Below are 16,818 nucleotides of genomic sequence, written 5' to 3' on the forward strand. Positions count from 1 at the left end.
AAAACCCAGCTCCTGTGCTTCCAATCCCGATGTTTTAGTGCTTTAAGCTCCATCCAGTCACAGCTTATTTCAGCCTGCGGTAGACTGACAGGCACCAAGCAGCAGGGCCCAACACTGCACCAGTGTCTTCTGGGAGGCATTAAAATGCTGTGATAAAGGTACAAGGGCTAGATGTCCATGTGCAAGGGGCCTACACCGATTTATAAGTAAGAAAATACAAACCTTTCCTTCAAGATGCGGGGAACACATTGTCCTAATGTCTATATATGGAAACTCACCTTACTAGTCCCCATCTTTGCTCTGTTCCCCTTTTCCAGTTTTTTTTCTCCTATTAGTCTCTGTCTATACTTTTCTTTTTCAGTAGTTCCATAATTATGCAGACTAATTCTGTATACCTCTCTATCTACCTATTCCATATCACCTCCTAAGGGCCCTTTCACATGGGGCGGATCATTGATGATCCACCCCGTGAACCTCTGCTTGCTCAGCGGGGATCGCTTTGTTGATCCCAGCTGAGCCGGCGGATGACAGGGCGGTCCCCGCACACTTTGCAGGGACCGCCCTGTCTTTTCTCTGCTCTCCTCTATGGGGAGGATCGGATGAACACAGACCGTCTGTCCGTGTTCACCCGATGCAATCCACAGACGGTTGGAAAAATAGGGTTTTCCTCCGTCTGCAGAATCGGAGGAAGGCGGAACCGGGCGAGATCGGGTGTCAGCGGATGTTCATTCGCTGACACCCGCAATCTCATAGGGACCAATGTATGTCCCTTTTTCATCCGTACACGGAGGGATGAAAAGGCGAACATATGGTCCGCCCGTGTGAAAGGGCCCTAAGTGTGAATAATCTTCCCTAGAGACCCTGTCAATTCTCAGACAAACCATGAACCATGTTGAAAAAAAGGAAGCAATAAAACACAAAATCTGAAAATGCATTACTGAAAAGACATTTGATAAAGCGGAACTTTAGGCAAACAGCTAAATTTACCAGTGAAATACAGACAGTCCTGCTCATTCTAATCGTAATTTTTAATATACAGTATAACAGCATTCAATTGAGTAACATCTGCTGGGAGTTTAGCTTTATTAACAGTACAATTTCTGATAAACCAAAGTACAGTATATCATACCAGGCAAACTTGCTAGGTTTAGTGCTTATTACAATTTTATAATGCAGCAGGTGATCGGCAAACCATGTGTCTCACTGAGGACCATCATTCCGACACAAGATATGGAAAACAAGACAGACAGAAAAAAAAAAAAAAAACACAGTGCCTGACTTGTTGCTCATGGCCACATCACATCTGACATTTTGTACAATATAAATCAAGAAGCCTTATACAGTCGATTTATGAAGGATGAAAAAATGTTCTTGAAAGAATTCACATTTTGTCTGTACTTCCAAGCAGTTCTTTTGCTGCAAATAAACCAGCAACTTTGCAAGTGTCTTGCTAAGCAGAGCAATGAAAGATAGACTGTTAGCAAGCCAAGATACAGAGGTGACAGAGAAGTAGCTGGCCACTGGTGACAGCAGGAGGAGCTGCCCATGAGTATTGAGGGGTGGACAGGTTCTCAGTGGGGCACACATTTCACCTATATCTGCAACTGCCAGCCATAATTACCTAATTAGAGGCATTTCAGTGTGAGATGACAGCAATGCTCCAGACATAAAGGGACTTCTATTCCTGCCCTATAAATAAGGCCTGTGCTGACTTCACTCTGGCTAGGGTCATCCGTAAGCGTCTATATTAAGCTATAAAAACCTTTAGCAGGAAAATGCTTCATTTCCTACTAATGTCTACGAGAAAAGAAAAACGCAAAAACACAACAAATGAAGTGAATAAAAATAAAACAAATATGTACCTCCAGGCCAGGAGGTCCTGGTGGCCCAATTGGTCCCTCTTCTCCCTAGAAAAGAAACAAAATGACAGGTCACATAGAATTAAACCTAGACTCTCAGGTTAAAAATTACAGCTTCTTAGAATACACGTGCCAAGTCAGGAAAAAGATGTTGTTATGGTTTTTTGCTGCTCTTACCATCCATGTAATTAATGGATGTCCGTGAAAAAAATAGAGATGATAACAGTCTTTGCTTTTACCAATTTTAAGTTAGATTGTATTACAGCAAAACTATGGGTTCTATTGTCTAGAATAGCGAAATTTGTTTTCCATGTTATTGTCTCTTCTATTTCCAGCATATTCTCCTTTAGAAAAAGGTTTCTCCACTCAACAGCACTACTCAAAACCAAGGTGTCCCTAAAGCAACCTTTATTAACCAGGGTGCCTCCAGAGGTTATTCAGAGTTCATCGATCAGTGGCAAGCGACCTCCTGCATGATGGTGCCCACATAGTTCTGGCCACTGGGGTGGAGACAGTGGTGCCGCTCTCTCCTCTCATATAAGCAACCACATACACCAATGAACTTTCAGGTATCTGCATATGGGCATGTTTCACTGGGTTTACTAAAATAAGGGGTATTCTTCCCACTGACTACCAATAATTAAAGAGGACACTTCTCCTATGGAACATCAGTGTAAGAGATCATTTTCTACTTTTCATCAATGTAGGCGGTCCTTTACTATTGACCATTGTATAGGAGCTCTTTGTCACTGACCAGTATTGTAAGGGGGCATTTTTTTTTGGTTCTTGTTTAATTTTAATTTGCTTTACCAAAAAATGTTAGAGCAGAAAGGTGTTGAATTGTCCTGCCTTGAGTATCAAATACACTAGTTATGTCAATTTATTTACTGTTTTATGGACCACTGTTCTTACATTCATATTTTAAAAGAAAAATTAAGTTGCACGCCATGGTTTCTTTATAGTCATACACCATTGCATATGAGGATTTTTACTTGGATACACCTTGAAATCTATTTCTGTGACTTCAGTTTGGCTTTCTGTGCCTTCAATTTACACACTTACTGCCCTAGGGTGACAGCACTCCCAAAGGCGACTCCCAAAGTCAGGTCATTGTCAGTCAGTCAGTCAGTCAGTGTCAGAGGTGGAGTAGGGTGCTTCGGACCTTCCGTTACGAGCCTGCTCCCACCCAGACCTGACAGTCAGCTACTAGGCAGACTACCATTACCTGTCCTGCACAGGGAACAGCTACTAGGAACTACTGGGAACCAGGAATCCAGCTCTCTTCTCTCCTCGTGGACTCCTTCATTCGCCGCAGGTAAGACCCTGCCTCTCAGGGCCTACCATCCAGGGGAACCACTGACGGCCGTCCTTCTCAGGGCAGCCGTCACTCAGACCCCTCACTGCGGCTCTCTATTCCCCTCTTGGGCTCGGCATCCCCACTCGCACGGCCACCCACGATTGTGGTGGCCCCTAGACACCCCACCTGGGTGTATTCTCGGCGCTTCTCGGCGTTTTTTACACGCCCGCGCCAGCCTGCTACTTTCCGCGGCCGCCGCGCCTCAGGAAAGTCCGCGGCTTCAGCCGCGGCCTACCGGCGCTCCGTCCGTTTTCTCCCTGCGCCTGCCACCAATAGTGCGGGTCTTTCTGATTATCGCCCCCGCACCCCCAGAGGTCCCCTCCACCCCCCTGCTAAGCAACCAGATTGGGGGAATCATTTTCTTACCAACCTGGTTGCCCCCCCAGCCTGGGTCCTGTATCTTTGCCTGGCGGCCATCTTGGTGCACCCCAGCAACAGTGACACCCAGCATCCCCCCCCCCCCTCTTTTTCCCCTCATTAAGTTCAGCAGTCTTTGACCCAGGGCTTGAAGCCGATCGCCTTTAGGGATCAGGAAGGAATTTTTTTCCCTGCCGCAGCACATTGGCCAGCTTGCCCAGGGTTTTTTTGCCTTCCTCTGGACCAAGGACTGCTGAGAGCGAGGATTCTCCGAATCCTCTCTCACTGATCACCCGCACCCCCGCCCACGGTGACTGGCAACAATGGTTAAATTGCGATACTCTGCGGAAACCATTTGGGGTCTGAGACAATTCGCAACAATATTACCTGCCGTCACCAAAAAAGCCTTAAAATCAGATCAACTTTTGAGAATCGATCGACGATCGATCATCAAAAATTTCAACCATTCAACACAGCTCAAGCACATATCATGTGCGTTGCTTAACACTAGATCAGCAGTTAAACACCGATCAGAAATCCATGATTTCTTACTACAAAACGATCTGGACTGCCTCTTCATTACAGAAAGTTGGCTGTCAGACGATTGCAACACCATTCTTGGAGAACTGGTACCAGCAAATTATCGTATCCTAACGGAAAATAGAATAGGGCAAAGAGGAGGAGGCCTGGCGGTGATTCATAAGTCTCATATTGCAATCACTAAACCGGTCCTTCAAAATCCTCTACCTTTTATGGAAACTCTTACGCTTCAACTTCAAGCTCACTCTCAGGAGACCGTTCACATTCTCCTCTGCTATAGGCCCCCTGGGCCCAAATCGCATTTGATTTCAGCATTAACGGAGTTCATATCCACTTACTCCCTTAACAGCAATCATCTTTTGCTGCTCGGGGATTTCAATTTGTGGGCCAACTCCTCACAGGATCCCATCGCGGATGCCTGCATCGACCACCTGGAAGGGTTAGGTCTTCAGCAACTTATATGCGGACCCACGCATGCTTCAGGTCACACTCTCGACCTAATTTTCAGACAAAATCTGAAAATAAACATTCTGGGTATTGAACCTTTGCCATGGACAGACCACCATGCAATTAGCTTCATAATTCCCAGAATTCCACTAGTCATGAAAGTACCCAAGCCGGTGACAATACACTGGGCTAGATCTCAGAGGAAGCTCCACTCGGAACTCTTCAGATCTACCCTGGGAAACCGAATTGGGGCTATTCCTCCTCAGCTAGCAGCCTCAGATACTTTGGATGCCATAAATGCAGCTCTGCTACAGTCAGCCGACTTAGCAGCACCAAAGCGCAAAGTCCGCAGCCGGGCAAAAAAGTCCAGCTGGTTCAATAACCAGCTGTTGCTATTGAAGCAAGAGCGCAGAAGGGCGGAAGCCGCCTGGATAAGAAGTCCTTCAGAAGACCGCCTCAACTTCTACAAAGCAGTAACTACACGATATCACAAGGAAATTTTCAAAGCCAAGAAACTTCACTTTTCCACGGTGATTAACAGCGCAATGAATCGCCCACGTGAACTCTTCAGGATGGTCACCCAGACCATGAATCCGGGATGTCTTGAAGTCCCCACTTCAGACACCCAAGAGTTCTGCAATGAACTATCGGATTTCTTCATCAACAAAATTGAAAAAATTCGGGTAAGTATTCGGCAAAACAATACTCCACTCAGCCCCCTCTTCAATCAAAACACCGACGGAACGCCTCTCCAATCAACTAAGTTCACTTTGGAACCCATCTCCATTGATACCACAAAAAAATTCATTGGTGCGCTGCGCAACAGCACAGCACCCAATGACATCATTCCCACCAAGCTACTGAAGGAATGTGCCGACATCCTGGCGCCTCCGATCACACAGCTTATAAATCAGTCATTTAAGGAAGGCATAGTGCCTTCCCTGCTGAAAGAGGGCACAATCCTGCCGATCTTGAAAAAACCTAATTTGGATCCTATGGACCCAACTCACCGCCGTCCCATAACAGGTCTAAATGCTCTGTCCAAGATAATGGAGAAAGTGGTGGTAAATCAGCTGCAACAGCATCTGGATACCCACAACCTACTCGATCCATTTCAATCCGGGTTCCGTCCCGGACACGGGACAGAAACGGCCTTACTGAAAATATGGGATGATGCGCTCGAGGCCGCAGACGAAGGAGAATCGTGTCTCCTGGTTCTGCTGGACCTAAGCGCAGCCTTTGACACAGTAGACCATAAATTGCTACTGAGACGACTAACAGAAGTCGCCGGAGTCTCAGAAGATGCCTTACCATGGTTCTCCTCTTTTCTCGGAAACCGTTCACAAACAGTGAAACTGGGATCTTTCACGTCAGAAAAACGCGCGGTGCCATGTGGGGTCCCCCAAGGATCCCCCCTATCACCGGTGCTGTTTAATATCTATCTTCGTCCTCTCTTTGATATTATCAGTAGCCAAGAACTACTCTATCACTCGTATGCAGACGACACGCAGTTGTACTTTCGCATCTGCCAAAAAAAGGATCATCATCTCAGATTAGAGAAATGTCTCTCTTCAATAGAAAACTGGATGACTAAGAGTTATCTCAAACTCAATAGCGCTAAAACAGAACTCTTTATGTTCAATGCCAGTCGGAAGAGACAACCGACAACTAACTGGACACCTTCGCCCATCCTGGGTCAGACCATCTCCCCTAGCTCCAAAGTCAAAAGTCTAGGAGTCACGTTTGACACCTTCATGACAATGGACGCACAAATAGGGTCAGTAGTCAGCGGGACGCACCATTTGATGCGCCTTCTACGCAGACTTATTCCATTTATTCCCAAAGAAGACATAGCAGTCGTGGTGGGAACAATCGTGAATTCCAGACTGGACTATGCAAATGCCCTTTACCTCGGGCTCCCCAAGTACCAAATCGCTCGTCTTCAAGTCGTACAGAATACGGCCGCTAGACTTGTGACTGGGAAAAAATCTTGGGAATCAATCTCACCTTCGCTGAGATCCCTTCACTGGTTGCCAGTGAAAGACAGAATTGCATTCAAAGCACTCTGCCTGACACATAAGTGCATCCATGGGAAGGCTCCTCGATATCTTTGCGACAAGATCAAAACGCACAATTGCAACCGCATTCTGCGATCCACCGACCAAAATCTGGTCAAGGTTCCTAAAACCAAATACAAGTCCAAAGGAGAAAGAAGGTTTGCTTTCCAGGGCCCCAGGCTTTGGAATGCTTTGCCAACCAGCATTCGGTTGGAGCAAAACCACCTGTCTTTCAGAAGGCAGATCAAAACCCTGCTTTTCTGAAAGGCATGAGACACAAACAACTAGCGCCCAGAAGCGATTCAGTTCGCATGTGCCGCGCTATATAAATTTTTCATTCATTCATTCATTCAATTCCAACTTAGTGTTTTTTTTTTTTTAGTAGGTACAAATTTTGACCTATTATAAGCTATAGTAAAAGCATAGGTTAAAGCAATTTTTCATGTGTTCCCTCTTAGCGATCTAAGGGATGTGACTAGAAGCCTAATTCACAACTACAAAAAAATGTGTATACCGCTGATGAGGAGTGGCTGATCACAGGCTTTGCGGATTCCTGGTGCTGGTTTGGCTCGTTGTATTCCAGCAAATCAGCAAGAAAAATAAAATGAATGACCACATTCCAAGTTGCAGCAACTTTTCTTATTTAGTGAATACCCCAGAGTGTGATGAATTATTTTCTGAATCATTTCTGACCTACTTTCCGTCTGTTGAGATAATTTCAGTGAGCTTTATAGAGACAGTGGGGATGATTTACTAAAACTGGAGAGTGTAAAATATAGTGCACCTGTGCATGGTAGCCAATCAGTTTTTAACTTCAGCTTCTTCATTTAAGCGTTGACAAAAAAACAAAAACAAACTGGAAGCAGTTTGGTTTCTTTGCAGAGCTGCGCCAGATTTTGCACTCTCCAGTGTTATTAAATCAACCCTAGTGTGTTTTTAACAATCACTCACAGGCCTGCAATGACAAAAGATCAGTAAAGGAGCAGTTCTAATGCCTTGTACACACGATCGAAATTTCCGCTGGAAAAAGTCAGACGTAATTTTTTCATTGGATATTCCGACCGTGTGTGTGCCCAATCGGGAATTTTTCCATCGGAAATTGCGACACACTTAGAAAGAGAACATGTTCTCTTTTTTTCCGATGAAAAAAAATTCTATCGCAAATTCCGATCGTCTGTGTGGAACTCCGACGGAGAAAAAAACATGCATGCTCGGAAGTATTGAACTTAATTTTTCTCGGCTCGTCGTAGTGTTGTATGTCACCGCATTTTGGACGGTCGGAATTTGGTGTGACAGTGTGTATGCAAGACAGCTTGAAAGGAATTCCGTAAGAAAAATCTTATCCCGATGGAAATTCCGATCGTGTTTACGGGGCATCAGAAGGCAGCATCGTTGGTGTGGTTTTTTTTCCCTTTCACCGGAAGTTGGTAGGGAGGGGAGGGTAACAGCGAGAAGTAAGGAAGAGAGAGAAAATGAGAAGTTACACGGAACTAGAGAAGAGGCGGGGAGAGAGGGATGGGAGGGGACGGCAGAGGTGTCTTTCCATCTCTTTCTTCCTTCTTTGATATAGTTGATACAAACGGATGATATGAAATGTGATAATTTGTAACTTGAAACTTGTGAAAAATAAAGAATTTATAAAAAAAAGAAGGCAGTAGAACCCTTGTATGTAATGAACAAATATGGCCTATATACATAAAAACTGTCAAGCTGATAGCATTTACACAAAAGTGTAACACAATGAAAACGGTCAGATGTAAACAAACAGAACATAGATTCCCCTTAATGTGCTTATTTTATATTATAGTTATATGCAAAAATATATATATATCTCTGTAGGCCCTTAATCCCTACCAGTAGGCATGCAAAGCTGCACCAAACTAACAGGGGTTCTGAAAATTCAGCAATAGGCTGGTGTCTGAAATATAATTAATACTGTCACCTGATCAGGTGCTTTTCAAGTGATCAATACTCACGTCAAGCCCAGGCTGTCCTCTGGGCCCTGGGAATCCTCTTGCTCCTGGCTTTCCCTGCAAACCAGCAAAAAGAAAGAGGGTTTTATAAAAAAAAAATAAAGGACAAATCTCATAGGATCTCTACAGACGAAGGAGAGCAAAGTGAAGGAGAGCCAGCGCTGCTTTGCCATGGGAAGGCATCCAACATCAATTTCATAGAAGAGAGAGTTTTGGAGAAGCCTCAATACAAACAGTAAAGATGTGATCTCTGCCAGTACAATCTCCAAAAATCTCACTCTCAATCATTTGTTTTGTTTTTCTTCACTGGTCAATAACAGCTTACAACAAGGTATACCACGTTATGAACATCTCACCTTCAAGCCTTCTGGCCCGTTTTGTCCTGGTGGCCCAATGTCTCCTGGAAAACCCTTCAAGAAAAAGAGAACAACATTACACCTGCGTGTTTAGCACTAAGAAAAAAAAAAACACATACAGCCTTTGCTCCTTGTTGATTCAAAATAAAACAGAACAGTCAAATGCTTTGGTGCCTGCCGTATGAGCAGTCATATGAAACTGAATGATAAAGAAATTCTCAGTGGGTCTGATTTACAATATCCAGACCACATATTCAGTATGCTCATGTACCCACTCACTCCGATTCCCCAGATCTGTTGCTTAAAATGGTGTGTAGAGGCAGCTTTAATGGAAAACAATATGAAATGTTCCAAGAATTGGACACTTTGCTAAATAATGTATCTATTTTAGCAGAAGTTTTGTGTTGTTAAAGTGCTTACTGATAGAGAGTTAAGGGATGGGGCATTTTCTACCACTTGGGCGGCTATATTAATGGAAAAAAACTGTTAAAAAGGATGGAAGAAGGCAAGCCAAGCACCCAAGCGGGCTTCACAAATCATAGTGGAAAAGCAAATTGTCCTCAAGATCCCTAATTAGCATTTCCACTGTACAATGCATGTTGGGCAACTTTAGTGAAAGTCATGCTATGCCAAAGAGAAGAAGAGATAAGAAGCTGAACATTTAAAAACCTCCAGACTGATGGTTGTTGGCCTTACATCTATAATACTGCAAATGTTTCCAGCCAGTCTGTTTAAAAATTGCTTAAAAAAAAAATCCTTATTTAGAGTCAGTTATAATTTATAGATAGCATAGGCCACCCAGAAAGTAGCACTCACTTTATCTACATGGCTTATATGAAATGTCACAAGGACATAATTTCTGCAGTCAGCAGGTAGGGAGGTGAGCCTTGCCTCTCTATGTATCAGTATAAGCAGGAGTTACAGAAAAGCTTGCTCTATTTCAGTAAAGAGGATGTTCCCTTTAACAAAATATATATATACATATATATATATATACACACATACATACATACATATACACACACACACACACAAACTTTTATATATATATATATATATATATATATATATATATATATATATATATATATATATATATATACACACACACATACACAGATTATATATATATATATATATATATATATATATATATATATATATATATATATATATATATATACACACATACACACACACATACATATACACACACACACACACACTATCAAATACTTGTACTTTTACTCACCATGCAAGTTATTGACTAGATTAAACAACAACAATGAAGCATTTCTGGTCTGAACTGCCATGTTTTTCTACTTACGAATTGCACTACATATGCTGTAGTGCTCAAAGATAGCTTTACAATGTGCAAATGTGTGTGTGTGTGTGTGTGTGTGTGTGTGTGCTCACACGTGTCTGTTTTTCTTGGTTAGTTATTGTGCTAGTGATTACTTTGCCTTACTATGCTAAAACCTATAAAAATATGGAGATTTCATTCAGAGCAGATGCCATTCGCTTGTAACAGAATCGTTCAGTAAAGAATTACATCCAATTTCAATGTACACAACACAATGCAGCCTGCCAAGCCTATGATCTAACCATTCCTGGCTCTGCTGTGTGGCCAAAGCAAAATAATACAGTTTTACAGTCTGTTGGCTGCCAGTGGGATTTCTTCCTGTTGTACAGCAGTACTAATGCTGTAAGAAAAGGACAGGGATACATACAGCAATCCACCCCAAAACGGAATGACTCACTTGTGATGTCACCATGTTCATATTAAACACCTTGAATGGACTGAACTCATACGTCCAATAATTGTATTGTTCCAGTCTCACCATAAAATGTAATTACTCTGTGCAAAACATCTTCCATTGCAGGGACTGTTCCCTGACTACTCCCTGAACAGTACCAGCAGTATAGGCCTGCCAGTTTGGAGCATCATCAGTGTTAGGCTAGCCATAGATGGGTAGAATTTAGAACAAAAATATTTAGGAGTCTAAGAAAGTTTATTCGTTTTTCTAATCATTAGTGGAGTCAAATTGAAGATTGTTTTTGACCACTGTGGCAAGAAAATAGAAAGAGCAGGATGACATTTTTTTCCCGTGAATTAATACATTTCTAACAGCTTTTTAAAAGCAAACAAAATGATTCAAGCATTTAAATGTCCTGAGAATTTTAATACACATGTTCCTCTTTGGCAGCCCATACATTAGTATTTTTTTTCACTCAAAAAATGAATGAAAAAAAAAAAAGACCCAATTCCCCCATCCACACATTCGAGGTGGGGAGAGGAATCACTCCCACTGAGCTTTTGTGTTCTTATGGCAGGGAGACTTCCCTGCCTTCAGAATACACCGATCAGTGTTGCCTGCTACAGCCGACAGTGCAGAGATTTACAGAAGTTGATAAGTAGACTGGCTTCTGAACAGCCAGCCTATCCATACATGGATCGGATTTGGCCAGTCCCTGCTGAACTGTCTGAATTTGATCCATGTATGGCTGAATTTTTCCTAAGAATTTTCATTCAAAAACCTATCCAGGTTAAAGGAGTTAGTTGTAAAGGCAGAAGGTTTATTATCTTAATGCATTACGCATTAAGATAAAAAACCTTCTGTGTGTAGCAGCCCCCCAGCACCCACCAATTACCTACCTGAGCTCCTCTCTCCAGCGATGTCCATGATCCCCCTCAGCCATCCAGTACACTCCTTCTGATTGGCTGACACAGAACAGCGGCGCTATTGGCTCCTGCGGCTGTCAAAGTCAGTCAGTCAATCAGGGGAGAGAGGGGCGAGGTCAGGTCAGGACTTCATGTCTGAATGGATACACGGAGCTCTGACTCAGTTTGGGTGACCCGTGCAGCAAGCTGCTGGCTGAGGGCCACTCAAAAGAAGGAGGGACTAGGAGCAGCAAATAGGGACCGGAGAAGAGGAGGATCAGCTGCTCTGTGCAAAACCAAATGCACAGAGGAGGTAACTATAACATGTTTGTTATTTAAAAAAAATAAAATAATAAACAAACCTTTAGGCCCGGTACACACGAGCAAACATGTACGATGAAACCGGTCCGTCGGACCGTTTTCACCGTACATGCCTGCCAGAGGGCTTCTGTACGATGGTTGTACTAACCATCGTACAGAAGTCCACGTGTAAACAATACGCGGGGCGTGTCCGCGTCGTCGCCGCGGCGATGTGGGCGGGCCTGCCATTTAAAGGCTTCCACGCATGCGTCGAAGTCATTCGACGCATGCGAGGGACGGCGGGCGCTCGGACATGTACGGTAGGTCTGTACTGACGACCGTACATGTCCGAGTGGGCAGGATTCCAGCGGACGGTTTTAAAACACGTCCAGGAATATTTGTCTGCTGGGAAAAGGCCTGGCGGACAAATGTTTGCTGGAATTCGGCCCGCTCGCGCCTACATACGACCGAACATGTATGCTGAAACTGGCCCGCGGACCAGTTTCAGCATACATGTTTGGTCGTGTGTACGGGGCCTTACAATCACCAAGGCACCTTTCACACTGGGGCGGGAGGTGTGGTGGCAGTAAAGCGGCGCTATTTTTAGCGCCGCTTTACTGTCGGAATTGCGGCAAAATTTGGCCGCTAGATGTGCGTTTTTACCCCCGCTAGCGGCCGAAAAAGGATTAAGACCGCCGGCAATGCGCCTCTGCGGTAAAGCGGTATAGTGGTGGTTTCCCATTGCTTTCAATGGGAAGGAGCGGTAGACACACCTCACCGTTCCAAAGATGCGGCTAGCAGGACTTTTGGAGCAGTCCTGCTAGCGCTGTTTCAGGTTGGTTTGCATGCGCTATTTTTAGCGCAATAGCGCCTGCAAATCGCCCCAGTGTGAATGGGGTCTAACTGTGAGGTCACATACTAAAGGAAAAACGTCAGTATCTTTGAAGGCAGTTTACTTCAAAAGAAGCATGATCAAAAAAAGCAGGACTGATGTTTCGGGCACTTGCTGGTTTCCTTTATTGAGAAGCATGGCTTTTTCATGTCATTGCACCGTGATAAGGCTGGGGTTGAACAAGGTTTGACCCAAACCTGTGGAAAACTGTCACATAACTGTGGCAGTAGAATCGTTGCATGCGGCTGCATGGTGGGGATGCTGGTGACATCTTATGACCACATGGTAATTGACCATTTGGAAAATATAATTGACTAAATATGGCCACATGGCCAATAATGTCATCAGCATCCCCGCCCTTAGTTATGTGTGGCTGCAGGGTGGGGAATGCCACAGCTGATTGGGCATGCAGCCTGTTATCATTTGACAGTTTTCTGTGGGATCGGGCCAAACTCGTCTTGGCTCATCCCTACTCCCCAATAGCAAGATCCCCCTGCCATAATTTGTAACTCTGTTCCTGTCCACCTAGGGTTTTGTGTGTTCCCCAATAACCTTTGTATGTTTCAGCTACTCCTGCTGCATGCTTAATATAAAAAAATTATAAAAAAACATTCAATCTGGGGAGTGTGAACCTCCGATAATGGGCACTGCAGGTGTGCAAAACAAGAAACAAAAAATTGCAGATATTTCACAAATACAGTCCATAGGAGATATACAAATAGTCAGGTGGATTAAAGCCAACATCCACCAAAGACATTTGTTTAAGCTGACTGACCCTTTTAAATGAAAGGGTAATAGGTTGCAGGTGATTTGCCCTTAGAGGAAACACTGCATTAGTATTATCTCTAAAGCCACACTATCCAAAATATAAGTTATGAGAGGAATGCCTGGATCTTCCCCTGGGCATGTTTACTTTGAAAGCTTGTTACAAGTTAAGTGAAAAAAAAAATTGTACCCCCCCCCCCCCCTTTCATTTACAGGTTTTAGACATGTACCTTACCCCCCCCCCCCCTGTTAAATTGTATTTAATTAATTTAATTTAGTTAAATTATTTCCAGAGCTTCAACAGTAAAGGACCTTTTGCTGGTATAGTTGGAAAAAAAAAATCTTCCAATTGCAATATCTTATTGCTGCCAATTCCTAAGAAGGGTGGGCACACATCCAAAATTATTCTAGGAGTCTCACTTAGAAAATCAGCTCAACTGCATATTCAGCAGGTTATATTTAGGTAACTAAAAAGTTCAACAATTGCAAACTTTAAAATGTGTTTAGTTTATTAGGAATATACTGTATGCGCTACAGTGCCTTGAAAAAGTATTTATACCCCTTATATTTTGTCATGTTACAACCAAAATGTAAATGTATTTTAATGGTATGTTATGTGATAAATTGGCACATTGTGCAGGGGAAGGAAAATGATAAATGGTTTTCAAATGTTTTACAAATAAATATGTGAAAAGCGTGGCATGCATTTGTATTCAGCCCCCCGGAGTCAATACTTTGTAGAACCGCCTTTCTCTGCAATTACAGCTGCAAGTCTATTTGGGGATGTCTCTACCAGCTTTGCACATCTAGAGAGTCATTTTTGCCCATTCCTCTTTGCAAATTCGCTCTGAACAGCAATTTTCAAGTCTTGCCACAGATTCTCAATTGGATTTAGGTCTGGACTTTGACTGGCCATTCTAACACATAAATATGCTTTGATGTAAACCAGTGGTTCTCAACCTTACTAGTGTCATGACCCCTTGATAAAATTTCCCAAGTTGTGGGGACCCCTATCAGTATAATTTTTTTCGTAGCATGGGTTGTCGGCACCCAAGGCAAGACAAGTAATTTGCACCCCTAACCCATGGACATTTAGCGCTCCCTGAGTCCATTCCACTTGTACAGTTTTAAAACCCCTTCTGGTACATTTTAGGATGTACCACTCTTTCTCTTTGTTCTCCTTTCTTTCCCTTTTATCTCTCGCTATCCTAATTACTTGTTTTTCCCCCTATCCCTCTCTATAGCCATCTTATTCTTTCTCTTTGTTCCACCCCCTCTTTTGCTCTCCTCTCCATGTATTCTATAGTTGTATTACTTCTCTTACTCTTTGGTGGGGGGGAATGGGATGAGTGGCAGTGCTGGCGGGGAGTTGGGATGAGTGTCAGTGTTGGTGGGGGGATGGGATCAGTGGCGGTGCTAAGGGGAGTTCTGATCGGCCAACTTAGGTGTTCTTAAGAACTGTAGTGGGGACTTATAATGGCAACTATAAATCACAGGTAGTGTTACTCACTGTGTCTCCGGCTTTGTGGTGTCTCGTAGCAGAGACACCTATGCGGAAATGAGAAGATAGGGTCTCCTCCAGCCTTTCCCACTTCACATTCCTCACCAGTCAGCTGACCTCTAGTCTCTGTCCCCCAGCCAACCCGTGAACTGAATAGGCGGCTGCAGGAACAGCCCTGCTGGGTGGCTGCGAAAAGGCTGGGAGGGCAGCACAGGGCTTCAGGAAAAGCCCAGGATTCGGTGACCCCTAGCAAATCGTCATTCGACCCCCAGGTTGAGAACCACTGATCTAAACCATTCCATCGTAGCTCTGGCTGTATGTTTAGGGTCGTTGTCCTGCTGGAAGGTGAACCTCCGCCCCAGTCTCAAGTCTTTTGCAGACTCCAACTTCAAACCCATTAGTTCTTGTTTTTGTTTTTTTTCAGACAGAAAACGCCCCTGCCAAAAACTGCTGATAACAGCCTATGTGTGCATGGACACATAGGATAACATGCTGGGAAGTTTACTGGCTATAGAAAAAAAAACGCCTGAAGCCAAAAACAGCAGCTGTAAAAATGTCCAGTGTGCATGAGGGCTAAGTTGAACTTTTTAAATATGTTGATTATACTGGGGAAGGATTAGAACCTTTTTCAGGAAGTGAGAAAAAAATCTCCCAATTGGGGACACAACAATAACAACTGACAGAGTTTATAACCCAGTGGTCATCAACCCTGTCCTCAGGGCCCACTAACAGGCCAGGTTTTATGTATTACCTTGGGGAGATGGAGACTAGAATACTGCAATCACTGAGCAGCAAATGATATCACCTGTGATGTATTTCAGTTATCTTTCAGACCTGGCCTGTTAGTGGGTCCTGAGGACAGGGTTGATCACCACTGTTCTAACCCTTTCTTAGAAAACAAAAACACCTAGCAAATAAATTACATACCTCCGGACCTGGTGGACCTGGTAAGCCGACCAAACCTTTATCCCCTGGTTTACCCTGTAAATTTAAAAAGATATGTGCTTAAAAGAAAAATGTCAAGTTGTATACAAAAGTAAAACATTAAAGTGACACTAAACTGTTATTTGGAAAAAGAACATTCTATTAAATTATACTGTATATTCCTAACTCAAGAAAAGTACATTCTATTGCTCTCAGGCTCCTTTTTTTTGGTGCTGCGATTCATCTTCTTGTTAGAGGGTGGCTATGCTTGTTTTCCATGGTATGCAGGAACATAGCCATAACCCTGTGCTGATCACTCCCAAGATGGACTAGGGATTATGGACTATGAGATTTTTTAGTGTGCACAATGACCACAACTAACTCAAAGCTATACTATACTCTTTAGACACACCAGAGGAAGCAAAACATTCACATGGTCATTCTAAACCAAAATTAGGTACCTTTATTAGCTTTTCTTATTCAGAAATCTCCCAGTGTACCATGCTACTTTTTACCATGGCATTTTGGGCATTGGTAATAAGTCTCTCAACAGCATATAACAAGCATGCAACAGTGTCATCTAACAGGCCAAATGCAAAACTACAAGTCAAATCTCCATCCGCCAAAAATCTAAGTGCCTTATACACAGTACGCCTAAGCAAATCATAGAACAAAAAGTGGCTATTATGGTTTATTTATAGCGGACATATGCCTCGACAGCATCAGCTTAATGAAGATTTCTTATTCTGTTTTGCAGTGTTTATTCTAACAAGACGTCGGAAAAAATTACACAAAGTTCAGTGGTTTATATTTAACACTGCGCCAACA

The 16,818-nt window shown here is 43.3% G+C and overlaps 1 protein-coding gene across 2 annotated transcripts in view; it reads right to left on the bottom strand.

Moving 5' to 3' along the window:
• Nucleotides 1-16,818, bottom strand: part of COL27A1 (collagen type XXVII alpha 1 chain) — a 540,002-nt gene that overhangs the window by 255,373 nt on the left and 267,811 nt on the right. For both annotated transcript variants that reach the window (XM_040324820.1, XM_040324819.1), the window contains exons 19-22: nucleotides 15,994-16,047; nucleotides 8,947-9,000; nucleotides 8,594-8,647; nucleotides 1,863-1,907 (exon numbers count right to left, since the gene is read on the bottom strand). In XM_040324820.1, the coding sequence (XP_040180754.1) occupies nucleotides 1,863-1,907; nucleotides 8,594-8,647; nucleotides 8,947-9,000; nucleotides 15,994-16,047 (207 nt within the window). The remainder of the gene's footprint in view (nucleotides 1-1,862; nucleotides 1,908-8,593; nucleotides 8,648-8,946; nucleotides 9,001-15,993; nucleotides 16,048-16,818) is intronic.

Source organism: Rana temporaria, chromosome 9, assembly GCF_905171775.1.
Source record: "Rana temporaria chromosome 9, aRanTem1.1, whole genome shotgun sequence".
NCBI lineage: Eukaryota > Metazoa > Chordata > Amphibia > Anura > Ranidae > Rana > Rana temporaria.